Here is a 14,565-nt window from a genome sequence, read left to right on the forward strand (position 1 = left end):
TAAAGCAGACTGTGCCCTCTTAGAATCATAGAATGATTAAGATTGGGAAAGATCACTAAGACCATCTAGTCCAACCCTCAACCCCCACGATGCTTACTAAACCATGCCCTAGAGTGCTACATCCACACAATTCCGAACACCTTCAGGGATGGTGACTCCACCACATCACCGGGCAGCATGTTCCAATGCCTCACACTCTTTCTAAGAAGAAATTTTTCCTGATATCTAACCTAAATCTCCCAGGGCGCATCTTAAAGCGGTTACTTCTTGTCCTATTGCTGTTTACCTGGGAAAAGGGGCTTCCTCCACCTCACTACAACCTGTTGTTGTAGATAACAGTAAGGGAGGGTAGGGAGATAGTAGATGGGCCTGAAAAAAGAAACAGAGCAACAGCAACGATCTGAGGAGGAATGTTAATTTACTGAATCCAACAAACTCAAACAAAATGAGAAAGTGTCCAAAGCTGAGTCTTTATGCTGTAGGCCACAGAGGGAACTACATGCTTCTCAGCTGTGAAAAAGAGAGTCTGTGAGAGAGGGACAGGCTGGTGCGCTGCCAGGAGATCCACCTCTCTTCCTCTGGTCACAGAATCCTCTGGGGAATGCTGCCCCTCCCCTCCAAGAACCAGAATGGCCCAAAAAAGGCAGTCCACAGAACCAGAACATTAACTCTTTAACTCCCACTGCTTTACATGTTGTTATGTTTTGTACTGGGGAGCCCAGAACTGGACACAATATTCCAGATGAGGCCTTAGATCCTTAGAAGAAAACACTTGCAACAGCAGTTATGGTAAAATGGAGAAACTTTATTGAGAAGCAAGACTATGCATTTCTACGAAGAAGGAAAGTGTGACACCAAAGAGGTTTCCTACCCAAGAAGACCATAGCTCTAGCTGTCTCTTCAGTGGCTGCTCAACATCATTTGCTGAACTTGAGTGACTTGCAAAGGTTTCAGTCAGACCAAGCGAAGCAGAAGCTGCTGCTGCTACTCCATCCGTGTTGGAGAGACTATGTGGGGCAGAAGTTGCTGCTGCTACTCCATTCGTGTTGGAGAGACCGAACATGGCAGAAGTTGCCTCTGCTACGCTAGCCGTGTTGGAGTAATTGATCGGGGCAGGTGTTCCCACTGCTACTCCATCTCTGTTGGAGAGAACAAGCATGGCAGAAGTGTCTGCTGTTACTGCAGCGGTGTTAGAGAGACCAAACAGGTCAGAAATTGCTTCTGCTATTCCATCTATGTAGTTGTCATCAAATGGAGCATAAACCGCCGCTTCAAGTACGTCGATGTTGGAGACCGTGTTGGAGTAATTGATCGGGGCAGGTGTTCCCACTGCTACTCCATCTCTGTTGGAGAGAACAAGCGTGGCAGAAGTGTCTGCTGTTACTGCAGCGGTGTTAGAGAGACCAAACAGGTCAGAAATTGCTTCTGCTATTCCATCTATGTAGTTGTCATCGAATGGAGCATAAACCGCCGCTTCAAGTATGTCGATGTTGGAGAGCTTGAGTGGGGCAGAAGTTGCCTCTGCTACTCCAGCTGTATTGGAGTGATTGATCGGGGCAGGTGTTGCCACTGCTTCTCCATCTGTGTTGGAGAGACCAAGCGGGACAGAACTGTCCACTGATATTCCATTGGTGTTAGAGAGACCAAATAGGGCAGAAATTGCCGCTGCCACTCCATCTATGTAGTTGTCATCAAATGGGGCATAAACTGCCGCTTCCAGTGCATCGGTGTTGGAGAGATGGAGTGGGGCAGAAGTTGCCTCTGCTACTCCAGCTGTGTTGGAGTGATTGATCGGGGCAGGTGTTACCACTGCTGCTTCATCTCTGTCTGAGAGACCAAGTGGGGCAGAAGTGTCTGCTGCTCCTGCATCGGTGTTAGAGAGACCAAACAGGGCAGAAATTGCCGCCGCTATTCCATCTATGTAGGTGTCATCGAATGGAGCATAAACTGCCGCTTCCAGTACGTCGCTGCTGGAGAGATGGAGTGGGGCAGAAGTTGCTTCTGCTACTTCATCTGTGTAGGAGTCATCAAACAAGGCAAAAACTGCCGCTGCTTCTCCATCTGTGTTGGAGAGACCAAGTGGGACAGAAGTGCCCGCTGCTCCTGCATCGGCGTTAGAGAGACCAAACAAGGCAGAAATTGCCGCTGCTACTCCATCTACATAGTTGTCATCAAATGGGGCATAAACTGCCGCTTCCACTGCATCAGTGTTGGAGAGATGGAGTGGGGCAGAAGTTGCCTCTGCTACTCCAGCCGTATTGGAGTGATTGATCGGGGCAGGTGTTACCACTGCTGCTTCATCTCTGTTGGAGAGATCAAGTGGGGCAGATGTGCCCGCTGCTCCTGCATCGGTGTTAGAGAGACCAAACAGGGCAGAAACTGCTGCTGCTACTCCATCTATGTAGTTGTCATCAAATGGGGCATAAACTGCCGCTTCCAGTGTATCAGTGTTGGAGAGATGGAGTGGGGCAGAAGTTGCCTCTGCTGGTCCAGCTGTATTGGAGTGATTGATCGGGGCATAAACTGCCGCTGCTTCTCCATCTGTGTTGGAGAGACCAAGTGGGTCAGAAGTGTCCACTGCTATTCCATTGGTCTTAGAGGGACTGATCAGGTCAGAAATTGCTGCTGCTGTTCCATCTATGCAGTTGTCATCAAACAGGGCATAATCTGCCGCTTCTGGTCTATCTGTGTTAGAGAGATGGAGTGGGGCAGGAGTTATGTCTGCTACTCCATCAGTCTTGGAGAGACCAAGTGGGGCAGAAGTTGCCTCTGCTACTCCAGCTGTGTTGGAGTCATTGAACGGGGCAGAAACTGCCGCTGCTTCTCCACCCGTGTTGGAGAGACCAAGCAGAGCAGGAGTGTCCACTGCTCCTGCATTGGTGTTCGAGAGACTGATCCGGTCAGAAATTGCTGCTGCTGTTCCATCTATGCAGCTGTCATCCAACGTGGCATTATCTGCCGCTTCTGGTCTATCCGTGTTAGAGAGATGGAGTGGGGCAGAAGTTATGTCTGCTACTCCATCAGTCTTGGAGAGACCAAGTGGGACAGAAGTTGCCTCTGCTACTCCAGCTGTGTTGGAGTGATTGATCAGGACAGAAGTTGCCGCTGCTACTCTACCCATGTTGGGGAGACTGAGCGGGGATGAAGTTGCTGCTGATACTCCATCTGTGCTGTCCTCTGCCTGTTCAAAGTTAACAAATACAAATGGTCAACACTCAGCTCAAAGGACGATGCAATGGCAAGCATTTTATAAATCCAGAAGACCATCACCTGTTCGACTTCAGGTTCCAAAAGGCCCTGATTTTCCTCACCAGGGTAGTCCATGGGGTGCACACAAGCGCTGCACCTGGAAAATGGAAGGCACATTCAGTTGCACACGCTGCCTATTGCGCTCCTAACAGCCCTTTCTTGGCGACCTGATTCAGACTGACAGCAAACTGGGAGAGAGCAGCACACGCTTGCTATTAGATACTTAAATGTTCTCCTGCACACTATGGTGTTTACTAGCAAGTTCTTCCCTGAAACAAGACTGCTATGAAAGATGCAGCATACTTTATTCCCAGAGCTGCTGACAGCCCACAGTAGCCCCAGGCAGCTTTTCTTCCTGCCTCCAGCTGATACTGGCCAGTGGAGGCATGGGATGATGGGGGTGACCAGAGGGGAAGAAATGATGTCTAGAACAGGTGTGCAGTCATTCTGGGAGGTATATATGTGCGGGATGGGCTATGTGCAGGGAGGCCAAATTCGCCTGTGGGCTGAGCTGCCATCATCAGGACATGTGCTGATATTGCCAGGCTTTTAAGCACACCTGAGTGCCCTTGAGAACAGAAACCAGCGGGCACATACCTTCTCAATGTCTTTCTCAGTCTCCGGAAAAGCTTCTGGATCTTCATGATCCGTCAAAACTGCGCACTACTACCAGCACCAACACCACCAGTGCCAACACTGCCAGTACCAATACCTGCACCAGCACCAGTACTAGCACCTGCACCAGAATGCACTGTGCTTGTGGGGGCTGTGCCTGTGGGGCCCCAGGTCTGCTGCGTGATTTATGACATCACAAAAGGCTTAGTGACTCTTGGTGATGTGAAGTGCCAGTTGCCAAGGCTAGCTGTGCCAGTCTTCCATTTGTAAGGCCCTTGGGGCAGAGGGAGGGGTTCACATGTTCCAAAAATATATGTATTTACCAGGGCAGTGCGGCCAAAGGAAGCAACCCCTTGCATACCTGCAGGAACACAGGATGCCCAAGCCACTGCTCCAAATCTTTGTAGATTTCACTCAGAGCCCCTCCATTCCCTCTGGTGTATCTTCATGTCTTCTCTGTTATCCTCCCTGCAAGCACCAAGTCTCCCTTGGGTGATACACACAGATTCATAGAATCACAAGGTTGGAAAGGACCAAGTGAAGAGCTGCAAGTGAAGGCTGTCTTGGCTTGTTTGGTGCAAAGAACATGTTGAATAAAGTCTGCTATCCAATGTAGCTCTCGTAATGTAGATTCAATTTGCTGTGAACTAGTGCTCTTCTCATTTTTTGGTAGGCTGCAACACCTTCCAGCACAACTCATGATCTACAGACATAAAAGTTCAGCTGCAATTAACTCTTGTGATCTCAGGGTTTAAACTCACAAACAAAAAGTCTCATTACAATCACATAAAGAGAGGTTAGAATTGAGGATTAAAGTTCAGGCTCCTCTAGGTATGTTATCAAGAGAGTAATTGATTGTCAACACTGAAATTAAACATCGGGTCAGTGGTATTTTTGGCATAACTTTAAGTAAATCTCTGCTTCTCCTAAGATTATAGCAGAAGGTATCTTATTTTCATCCTACAGCGCAGGGATCTTTTTAGTGTTTTCACTGTGTTCCACAAAGTGCTTTTAGTGGCACATTAGAGAAGGAGGTTAAGCTTATCCAGCGTTAGGCACCTCACCTATTTCCAATAGGGCTTTCCAGCAGCAATCAGATTTCTCAGCCCAGGGAGCTCTGATGGGACCCTGTGAATTGTTTGGCTTTGTAAACATCCCTTGTGGTGCTTTGAGTCTTCAGAAAGCACAAAGAGATTCAACTGGAAGAGGTTTAAATTAGAAGCGTGAAGCCTACTCTTTACCTCCAAACATACTTCCTGCAGTTGTTCAAAATAATGTCATGCTATTGCAGCATGTTTTCCTAATTGTCCTTGAGCAAGTGACATGAGGTGATCAGGTAAAATCTGGGATTTTGATGAAATTTTAAGTAATGATAAAAACCAGACTTGCACGTGCCTTAAGAAAGACAACAACGCACATATGTGAAAACATCTTCTTTTGGGCATCGTCTTGTAATAGAAGTACAACTAAAGCAGGGCAGGTAGAAAAGGTTTTCCTATGCTGAAAAAACACATAGTAAAAATTATACTTTCTTTCTCCTTGTAAAGTCAGTTAAGTGTTTGCATTTTCAGTAACTTTCTTCCAACGTCTGTTTCCGTACACTAAATGCAAGTTCTCATTTGTAGTTCTCTGTTAACTGTAGATGGTGACCCTACTCACGTTCTCTTATCCCAGAGCAAATGGTAACTGAAACGGGCATTTTTGGAACTCCAGCATTTTAAGATTAGCAAAAAAGATGAAAGCAAAAGTTCCTTGAAAAGGGATCAAGTGAAAATGATCAGACAGTCACTCGATTCCCCTTAAAATACCAGATTTACTTGAGGATATAGCACATGGCCATACAGTGCATTACGGCAAGCATGGCTCTAAATGGTGGCATTAACATGGCACAAAGCACAAACATCCATCCTCCAACACCATCTGGATGTGTCAGACGTTTTAAAAAGCTACAATAATTATCAAAAAGCTTTCAATACAAAGTTGAAGCACCTTGAAGTTTCAAAAGGATATTTTAAACGTTTTTGGAAAAATAGAACATTTACTTTACATGACTGGAACATAAGTTACATTCTTCGTAGTTTGTAAGCTTCCATCGTTCGTACGTTCCCTCATACGTTTTCTTTTAATAGATTATTTTCTCTGGACTGTATGTCTAATGCAAAGGTATCGCTGTTCTGGAGGAAAGCTTGTTTCTGCATTAGTTTCCTGAAAAGTCCATTTGGATTTGCAAGGAGTTCCTCACGTTTTCCGCATTCAAGAATTCTGCCCTCACCGAGGACTGCCACAAAATCAGCATTCTGAATAGTAGACAGACGATGAGCAATGATTAAGACCGTCCTCCCTTCCATCAGCCGGTCCAGAGCTTCCTGCACCAGGTACTCGTTTTCAGCATCCAAAGCACTAACAAGAAACGAGAAGCAGAAGGGGTGGAGGGAAAGGGGGGGTAGGGAGAAGAGGGAATTTGTTCTTTTAACAACAGGTCAGCTTTCAAAACAGCTGCTTCAAAGCTATGTTGCACATGACAGGGCTAGGTCGGGAAAACATTTTTCTCTCTCTTACATTGTTGCTTCATCTAACAGAAGAATTTTGGGGTTCTGAAGAAGAAAGTAAAATTGGTTACGATTACAATGGGACAAGATCTGATTGTAACAAAATATGGTGTTTGTACAGTTCAGCAATTATTTCTTCAGAAGAATGCAGCCCCTCCCCTCCAAGAACCAGAATGGCCCAAAAAAGGCAGTCCGCAGAACCAGAACATTAACTCTTTAACTCCCACTGCTTTACATGTTGTTATGATGTGGAATGATGACGACAAAAAATCAAAAGAACAAAACAATTACATAAAGTAGATGTTTAGAAGTGCAGTGCACACAGGGTTATCCTTATGCTTTTAACCAGAACATCGATCTAACAAATAAGTGCACCGTGAAGCATTTGCAGAGACAAGGCAGGAACACACGTGTCTCAAAAACCATCTGTTGGACCAGTTAAGATGCCACTGAACAGCCACCCGCACTTCCCAAGTGAGGGAGTTGCTTGGAAGGGGCACTCCGTGACTACGCACCAACAGGGCTGTTTTTTCATGCTTTTCCAATGGAATTGTGCTTGCCAGGAAACAGCACCGAGCGCAAATCATTTTTCATGTGGTTGTACAAGATGCGACTGTGCAACTGCCATTAATATGGAACGTCGTTGTAAGGTTTTGTGTTACTTCCTTCAACAAATCATAATAAACATGGAGGTACTCGTATCTACACAACGTGCAGCAGTGCTTCCCAGCCTCCATGTGCACAGTTTTCTTTGAAGCAAGCACTCTGTATTGCTGTAGTTCTGTACAAACAGACTACAGAACAACGGGACAAGCTCACAGAATTGTAGGGGTTGGAAAGGACCTCTAGAGATCATCGAGTCCAACCCCCCTGCCAAAGCAGGCTCCCTACACCACGTCACACAGGTAGGCATCCAGGCGGGTCTTGAATATCTCCAGAGAAGGAGACTCCACCACCTCCCTGGGCAGCCTGTTCCAGTGCTCCGTCACCCTCACCATAAAGAAGTGCTTCCGCACATTCGTGTGGAACTTCCTATGCTGTACTTTCATCCCATTACCCCTAGTCCTGTCCCCACGCACTACTGAAAAGAGACCAGCCTCGCCACTATGGCTCCCACACCTCAGGTATTTATAAACCTGGATCAAGTTCCCACTCAGCCTTCTTTTCTCAAGGCTAAACAGACCCAGTTCCCCAAGTCTCTCCTCATAGGGGAGATGCTCCAGGCCCTTCACCATCTTTGTGGCCCTCTGCTGGACTCTTTCCAAGAGATCCCTGTCTTTTTTGTACTGGGGAGCCCAGAACTGGACACAATATTCCAGATGAGGCCTTAGATCCTTAGAAGAAAACACTTGCAACAGCAGTTATGGTAAAATGGAGAAACTTTATTGAGAAGCAAGACTATGCATTTCTACAAAGAAGGAAAGTGTGACACCAAAGAGGTTTCCTACCCAAGAAGACCATAGCTCTAGCTGTCTCTTAAGTGGCTGCTCAACATCATTTGCTGAACTCGAGTGACTTGCAAAGGTTTCAGTCAGACCAAGCAAAGCAGAAGCTGCTGCTGCTACTCCATCCGTGTTGGAGAGACTATGTGGGGCAGAAGTTGCTGCTGCTACTCCATTCGTGTTGGAGAGACCGAACATGGCAGAAGTTGCCTCTGCTACGCTAGCCGTGTTGGAGTAATTGATCGGGGCAGGTGTTCCCACTGCTACTCCATCTCTGTTGGAGAGAACAAGCATGGCAGAAGTGTCTGCTGTTACTGCAGCGGTGTTAGAGAGACCAAACAGGTCAGAAATTGCTTCTGCTATTCCATCTATGTAGTTGTCATCAAATGGAGCATAAACCGCCGCTTCAAGTACGTCGATGTTGGAGACCGTGTTGGAGTAATTGATCGGGGCAGGTGTTCCCACTGCTACTCCATCTCTGTTGGAGAGAACAAGCGTGGCAGAAGTGTCTGCTGTTACTGCAGCGGTGTTAGAGAGACCAAACAGGTCAGAAATTGCTTCTGCTATTCCATCTATGTAGTTGTCATCGAATGGAGCATAAACCGCCGCTTCAAGTATGTCGATGTTGGAGAGCTTGAGTGGGGCAGAAGTTGCCTCTGCTACTCCAGCTGTATTGGAGTGATTGATCGGGGCAGGTGTTGCCACTGCTTCTCCATCTGTGTTGGAGAGACCAAGCGGGACAGAACTGTCCACTGATATTCCATTGGTGTTAGAGAGACCAAATAGGGCAGAAATTGCCGCTGCCACTCCATCTATGTAGTTGTCATCAAATGGGGCATAAACTGCCGCTTCCAGTGCATCGGTGTTGGAGAGATGGAGTGGGGCAGAAGTTGCCTCTGCTACTCCAGCTGTGTTGGAGTGATTGATCGGGGCAGGTGTTACCACTGCTGCTTCATCTCTGTCTGAGAGACCAAGTGGGGCAGAAGTGTCTGCTGCTCCTGCATCGGTGTTAGAGAGACCAAACAGGGCAGAAATTGCCGCCGCTATTCCATCTATGTAGATGTCATCGAATGGAGCATAAACTGCCGCTTCCAGTACGTCGCTGCTGGAGAGATGGAGTGGGGCAGAAGTTGCTTCTGCTACTTCATCTGTGTAGGAGTCATCAAACAAGGCAAAAACTGCCGCTGCTTCTCCATCTGTGTTGGAGAGACCAAGTGGGACAGAAGTGCCCGCTGCTCCTGCATCGGCGTTAGAGAGACCAAACAAGGCAGAAATTGCCGCTGCTACTCCATCTACATAGTTGTCATCAAATGGGGCATAAACTGCCGCTTCCACTGCATCAGTGTTGGAGAGATGGAGTGGGGCAGAAGTTGCCTCTGCTACTCCAGCCGTATTGGAGTGATTGATCGGGGCAGGTGTTACCACTGCTGCTTCATCTCTGTTGGAGAGATCAAGTGGGGCAGATGTGCCCGCTGCTCCTGCATCGGTGTTAGAGAGACCAAACAGGGCAGAAACTGCTGCTGCTACTCCATCTATGTAGTTGTCATCAAATGGGGCATAAACTGCCGCTTCCAGTGTATCAGTGTTGGAGAGATGGAGTGGGGCAGAAGTTGCCTCTGCTGGTCCAGCTGTATTGGAGTGATTGATCGGGGCATAAACTGCCGCTGCTTCTCCATCTGTGTTGGAGAGACCAAGCGGGTCAGAAGTGTCCACTGCTATTCCATTGGTCTTAGAGGGACTGATCAGGTCAGAAATTGCTGCTGCTGTTCCATCTATGCAGTTGTCATCAAACAGGGCATAATCTGCCGCTTCTGGTCTATCTGTGTTAGAGAGATGGAGTGGGGCAGGAGTTATGTCTGCTACTCCATCAGTCTTGGAGAGACCAAGTGGGGCAGAAGTTGCCTCTGCTACTCCAGCTGTGTTGGAGTCATTGAACGGGGCAGAAACTGCCGCTGCTTCTCCACCCGTGTTGGAGAGACCAAGCAGAGCAGGAGTGTCCACTGCTCCTGCATTGGTGTTCGAGAGACTGATCCGGTCAGAAATTGCTGCTGCTGTTCCATCTATGCAGCTGTCATCCAACGTGGCATTATCTGCCGCTTCTGGTCTATCCGTGTTAGAGAGATGGAGTGGGGCAGAAGTTATGTCTGCTACTCCATCAGTCTTGGAGAGACCAAGTGGGACAGAAGTTGCCTCTGCTACTCCAGCTGTGTTGGAGTGATTGATCAGGACAGAAGTTGCCGCTGCTACTCTACCCATGTTGGGGAGACTGAGCGGGGATGAAGTTGCTGCTGATACTCCATCTGTGCTGTCCTCTGCCTGTTCAAAGTTAACAAATACAAATGGTCAACACTCAGCTCAAAGGACGATGCAATGGCAAGCATTTTATAAATCCAGAAGACCATCACCTGTTCGACTTCAGGTTCCAAAAGGCCCTGATTTTCCTCACCAGGGTAGTCCATGGGGTGCACACAAGCACTGCACCTGGAAAATGGAAGGCACATTCAGTTGCACACGCTGCCTATTGCGCTCCTAACAGCCCTTTCTTGGCGACCTGATTCAGACTGACAGCAAACTGGGAGAGAGCAGCACACGCTTGCTATTAGATACTTAAATGTTCTCCTGCACACTACGGTGTTTACTAGCAAGTTCTTCCCTGAAACAAGACTGCTATGAAAGATGCAGCATACTTTATTCCCAGAGGTGCTGACAGCCCACAGTAGCCCCAGGCAGCTTTTCTTCCTGCCTCCAGCTGATACTGGCCAGTGGAGGCATGGGATGATGGGGGTGACCAGAGGGGAAGAAATGATGTCTAGAACAGGTGTGCAGTCATTCTGGGAGGTATATATGTGCGGGATGGGCTATGTGCAGGGAGGCCAAATTCGCCTGTGGGTTGAGCTGCCATCATCAGGACATGTGCTGATATTGCCAGGCTTTTAAGCACACCTGAGTGCCCTTGAGAACAGAAACCAGCGGGCACATACCTTCTCAATGTCTTTCTCAGTCTCCGGAAAAGCTTCTGGATCTTCATGATCCGTCAAAACTGCGCACTACTACCAGCACCAACACCACCAGTGCCAACACTGCCAGTACCAATACCTGCACCAGCGCCAGTACCAGCACCTGCACCAGAATGCACTGTGCTTGTGGGGGCTGTGCCTGTGGGGCCCCAGGTCTGCTGCGTGATTTATGACATCACAAAAGGCTTAGTGACTCTTGGTGATGTGAAGTGCCAGTTGCCAAGGCTAGCTGTGCCAGTCTTCCATTTGTAAGGCCCTTGGGGCAGAGGGAGGGGTTCACATGTTCCAAAAATATATGTATTTACCAGGGCAGTGCGGCCAAAGGAAGCAACCCCTTGCATACCTGCAGGAACACAGGATGCCCAAGCCACTGCTCCAAATCTCTGTAGATTTCACTCAGAGCCCCTCCATTCCCTCTGGTGTATCTTCATGTCTTCTCTGTTATCCTCCCTGCAAGCACCAAGTCTCCCTTGGGTGATACACACAGAATCATAGAATCACAAGGTTGGAAAGGACCAAGTGAAGAGCTGCAAGTGAAGGCTGTCTTGGCTTGTTTGGTGCAAAGAACATGTTGAATAAAGTCTGCTATCCAATGTAGCTCTCGTAACGTAGATTCAACTTGCTGTGAACTAGTGCTCTTCTCATTTTTTGGTAGGCTGCAACACCTTCCAGCACAACTCATGATCTACAGACATAAAAGTTCAGCTGCAATTAACTCTTGTGATCTCAGGGTTTAAACTCACAAACAAAAAGTCTCATTACAATCACATAAAGAGAGGTTAGAATTGAGGATTAAAGTTCAGGCTCCTCTAGGTATGTTATCAAGAGAGTAATTGATTGTCAACACTGAAATTAAACATCGGGTCAGTGGTATTTTTGGCATAACTTTAAGTAAATCTCTGCTTCTCCTAAGATTATAGCAGAAGGTATCTTATTTTCATCCTACAGCGCAGGGATCTTTTTAGTGTTTTCACTGTGTTCCACAAAGTGCTTTTAGTGGCACATTAGAGAAGGAGGTTAAGCTTATCCAGCGTTAGGCACCTCACCTATTTCCAATAGGGCTTTCCAGCAGCAATCAGATTTCTCAGCCCAGGGAGCTCTGATGGGACCCTGTGAATTGTTTGGCTTTGTAAACATCCCTTGTGGTGCTTTGAGTCTTCAGAAAGCACAAAGAGATTCAACTGGAAGAGGTTTAAATTAGAAGCGTGAAGCCTACTCTTTACCTCCAAACATACTTCCTGCAGTTGTTCAAAATAATGTCATGCTATTGCAGCATGTTTTCCTAATTGTCCTTGAGCAAGTGACATGAGGTGATCAGGTAAAATCTGGGATTTTGATGAAATTTTAAGTAATGATAAAAACCAGACTTGCACGTGCCTTAAGAAAGACAACAACGCACATATGTGAAAACATCTTCTTTTGGGCATCGTCTTGTAATAGAAGTACAACTAAAGCAGGGCAGGTAGAAAAGGTTTTCCTATGCTGAAAAAACACATAGTAAAAATTATACTTTCTTTCTCCTTGTAAAGTCAGTTAAGTGTTTGCATTTTCAGTAACTTTCTTCCAACGTCTGTTTCCGTACACTAAATGCAAGTTCTCACTTGTAGTTCTCTGTTAACTGTAGATGGTGACCCTACTCACGTTCTCTTATCCCAGAGCAAATGGTAACTGAAACAGACATTTTTGGAACTCCAGCATTTTAAGATTAGCAAAAAAGATGAAAGCAAAAGTTCCTTGAAAAGGGATCAAGTGAAAATGATCAGACAGTCACTCGATTCCCCTTAAAATACCAGATTTACTTGAGGATATAGCACGTGGCCATACAGTGCATTACGGCAAGCATGGCTCTAAATGGTGGCATTAACATGGCACAAAGCACAAACATCCATCCTCCAACACCATCTGGATGTGTCAGACGTTTTAAAAAGCTACAATAATTATCAAAAAGCTTTCAATACAAAGTTGAAGCACATTGAAGTTTCAAAAGGATATTTTATACGTTTTTGGAAAAATAGAACATTTACTTTACATGACTGGAACATAAGTTACATTCTTCATAGTTTGTAAGCTTCCATCGTTCGTACGTTCCCTCATACGTTTTCTTTTAATAGATTATTTTCTCTGGACTGTATGTCTAATGCAAAGGTATCGCTGTTCTGGAGGAAAGCTTGTTTCTGCATTAGTTTCCTGAAAAGTCCATTTGGATTTGCAAGGAGTTCCTCACGTTTTCCGCATTCAAGAATTCTGCCCTCACCGAGGACTGCCACAAAATCAGCATTCTGAATAGTAGACAGACGATGAGCAATGATTAAGACCGTCCTCCCTTCCATCAGCCGGTCCAGAGCTTCCTGCACCAGGTACTCGTTTTCAGCATCCAAAGCACTAACAAGAAACGAGAAGCAGAAGGGGTGGAGGGAAAGGGGGGGTAGGGAGAAGAGGGAATTTGTTCTTTTAACAACAGGTCAGCTTTCAAAACAGCTGCTTCAAAGCTATGTTGCACATGACAGGGCTAGGTCGGGAAAACATTTTTCTCTCTCTTACCTTGTTGCTTCATCTAACAGAAGAATTTTGGGGTTCTGAAGAAGAAAGTAAAATTGGTTACGATTACAATGGGACAAGATCTGATTGTAACAAAAATATGGTGTTTGTACAGCTCAGCAATTATTTCTTCAGAAGAATGCAGCCCCTCCCCTCCAAGAACCAGAATGGCCCAAAAAAGGCAGTCCGCAGAACCAGAACATTAACTCTTTAACTCCCACTGCTTTACACGTTGTTATGATGTGGAATGATGACGACAAAAAATCAAAAGAACAAAACAATTACATAAAGTAGATGTTTAGAAGTGCAGTGCACACAGGGTTATCCTTATGCTTTTAACCAGAACATCGATCTAACAAATAAGTGCACCGTGAAGCATTTGCAGAGACAAGGCAGGAACACACGTGTCTCAAAAACCATCTGTTGTACCAGTTAAGATGTCACTGAACAGCCACCCGCTCTTCCCAAGTGAGGGAGTTGCTTGGAAGGGGCACTCCGTGACTACGCACCAACAGGGCTGTATTTTCATGCTTTTCCAATGGAATCGTGCTTGCCAGGAAACAGCACCGAGCGCAAATCATTTTTCATGTGGTTGTACAAGATGCGACTGTGCAACTGCCATTAATATGGAACGTCGTCGTAAGGTTTTGTGTTACTTCCTTCAACAAATCATAATAAACATGGAGGTACTCGTATCTACACAACGTGCAGCAGTGCTTCCCAGTCTCCATGTGCACAGTTTTCTTTGAAGCAAGCACTCTGTATTGCTGTAGTTCTGTACAAACAGACTACAGAACAACGGGACAAGCTCACAGAATTGTAGGGGTTGGAAAGGACCTCTAGAGATCATCGAGTCCAACCCCCCTGCCAAAGCAGGCTCCCTACACCACGTCACACAGGTAGGCATCCAGGCGGGTCTTGAATATCTCCAGAGAAGGAGACTCCACCACCTCCCTGGGCAGCCTGTTCCAGTGCTCCGTCACCCTCACCATAAAGAAGTTCTTCTGCACATTCGTGTGGAACTTCCTATGCTGTACTTTCATCCCATTACCCCTAGTCCTGTCCCCACGCACTACTGAAAAGAGACCAGCCTCGCCACTATGGCTCCCACACCTCAGGTATTTATAAACCTGGATCAAGTTCCCACTCAGCCTT

At 46.6% G+C, this 14,565-nt stretch overlaps 2 protein-coding genes and 1 long non-coding RNA gene across 7 annotated transcripts; all 3 read right to left on the reverse strand.

The window, feature by feature from the left end:
- Positions 1-784: 784 nt before the first annotated feature.
- On the reverse strand, positions 785-5,881 carry LOC146761360 (uncharacterized). 3 transcript variants are annotated; one of them, XM_085541329.1, is made up of 4 exons: positions 4,929-5,881; positions 4,226-4,567; positions 3,271-3,346; positions 785-3,181 (listed from the first exon to the last, which is right to left on the reverse strand). In XM_085541329.1, the coding sequence occupies exons 3-4, from the start codon at positions 3,322-3,324 to the stop codon at positions 806-808; spliced, it is 2,430 nt and encodes an 809-aa protein (XP_085397455.1). In that variant the 5' UTR covers positions 3,325-3,346; positions 4,226-4,567; positions 4,929-5,881; the 3' UTR covers positions 785-805. The 3 variants fall into 3 exon arrangements, with proteins under 3 accessions (XP_085397455.1, XP_085397454.1, XP_085397453.1); XM_085541328.1 differs by having other exon boundaries at positions 3,847-4,567; XM_085541327.1 differs by having other exon boundaries at positions 3,847-5,881.
- Positions 5,882-7,774: 1,893 nt separating this feature from the next.
- LOC146761361 (uncharacterized) lies at positions 7,775-12,466 on the reverse strand. 3 transcript variants are annotated; one of them, XM_085541325.1, is made up of 4 exons: positions 11,919-12,466; positions 10,837-11,557; positions 10,261-10,336; positions 7,775-10,171 (listed from the first exon to the last, which is right to left on the reverse strand). In XM_085541325.1, the coding sequence occupies exons 2-4, from the start codon at positions 10,881-10,883 to the stop codon at positions 7,796-7,798; spliced, it is 2,499 nt and encodes an 832-aa protein (XP_085397451.1). In that variant the 5' UTR covers positions 10,884-11,557; positions 11,919-12,466; the 3' UTR covers positions 7,775-7,795. The 3 variants fall into 3 exon arrangements, with proteins under 3 accessions (XP_085397451.1, XP_085397452.1, XP_085397450.1); XM_085541326.1 differs by having other exon boundaries at positions 11,216-12,466; XM_085541324.1 differs by having other exon boundaries at positions 10,837-12,466.
- Positions 12,467-12,647: 181 nt separating this feature from the next.
- On the reverse strand, positions 12,648-13,551 carry LOC146761362 (uncharacterized). The gene is made up of 2 exons (XR_014943919.1): positions 13,414-13,551; positions 12,648-13,254 (listed from the first exon to the last, which is right to left on the reverse strand). It is a non-coding gene; the product is annotated as an uncharacterized LOC146761362 (long non-coding RNA).
- Between the last annotated feature and the right edge of the window lie 1,014 nt (positions 13,552-14,565).

This window comes from Coturnix japonica, chromosome 3 (assembly GCF_054131305.1).
Source record: "Coturnix japonica strain WE chromosome 3, WE-NBRP24, whole genome shotgun sequence".
Taxonomy (NCBI): Eukaryota; Metazoa; Chordata; class Aves; order Galliformes; family Phasianidae; genus Coturnix; species Coturnix japonica.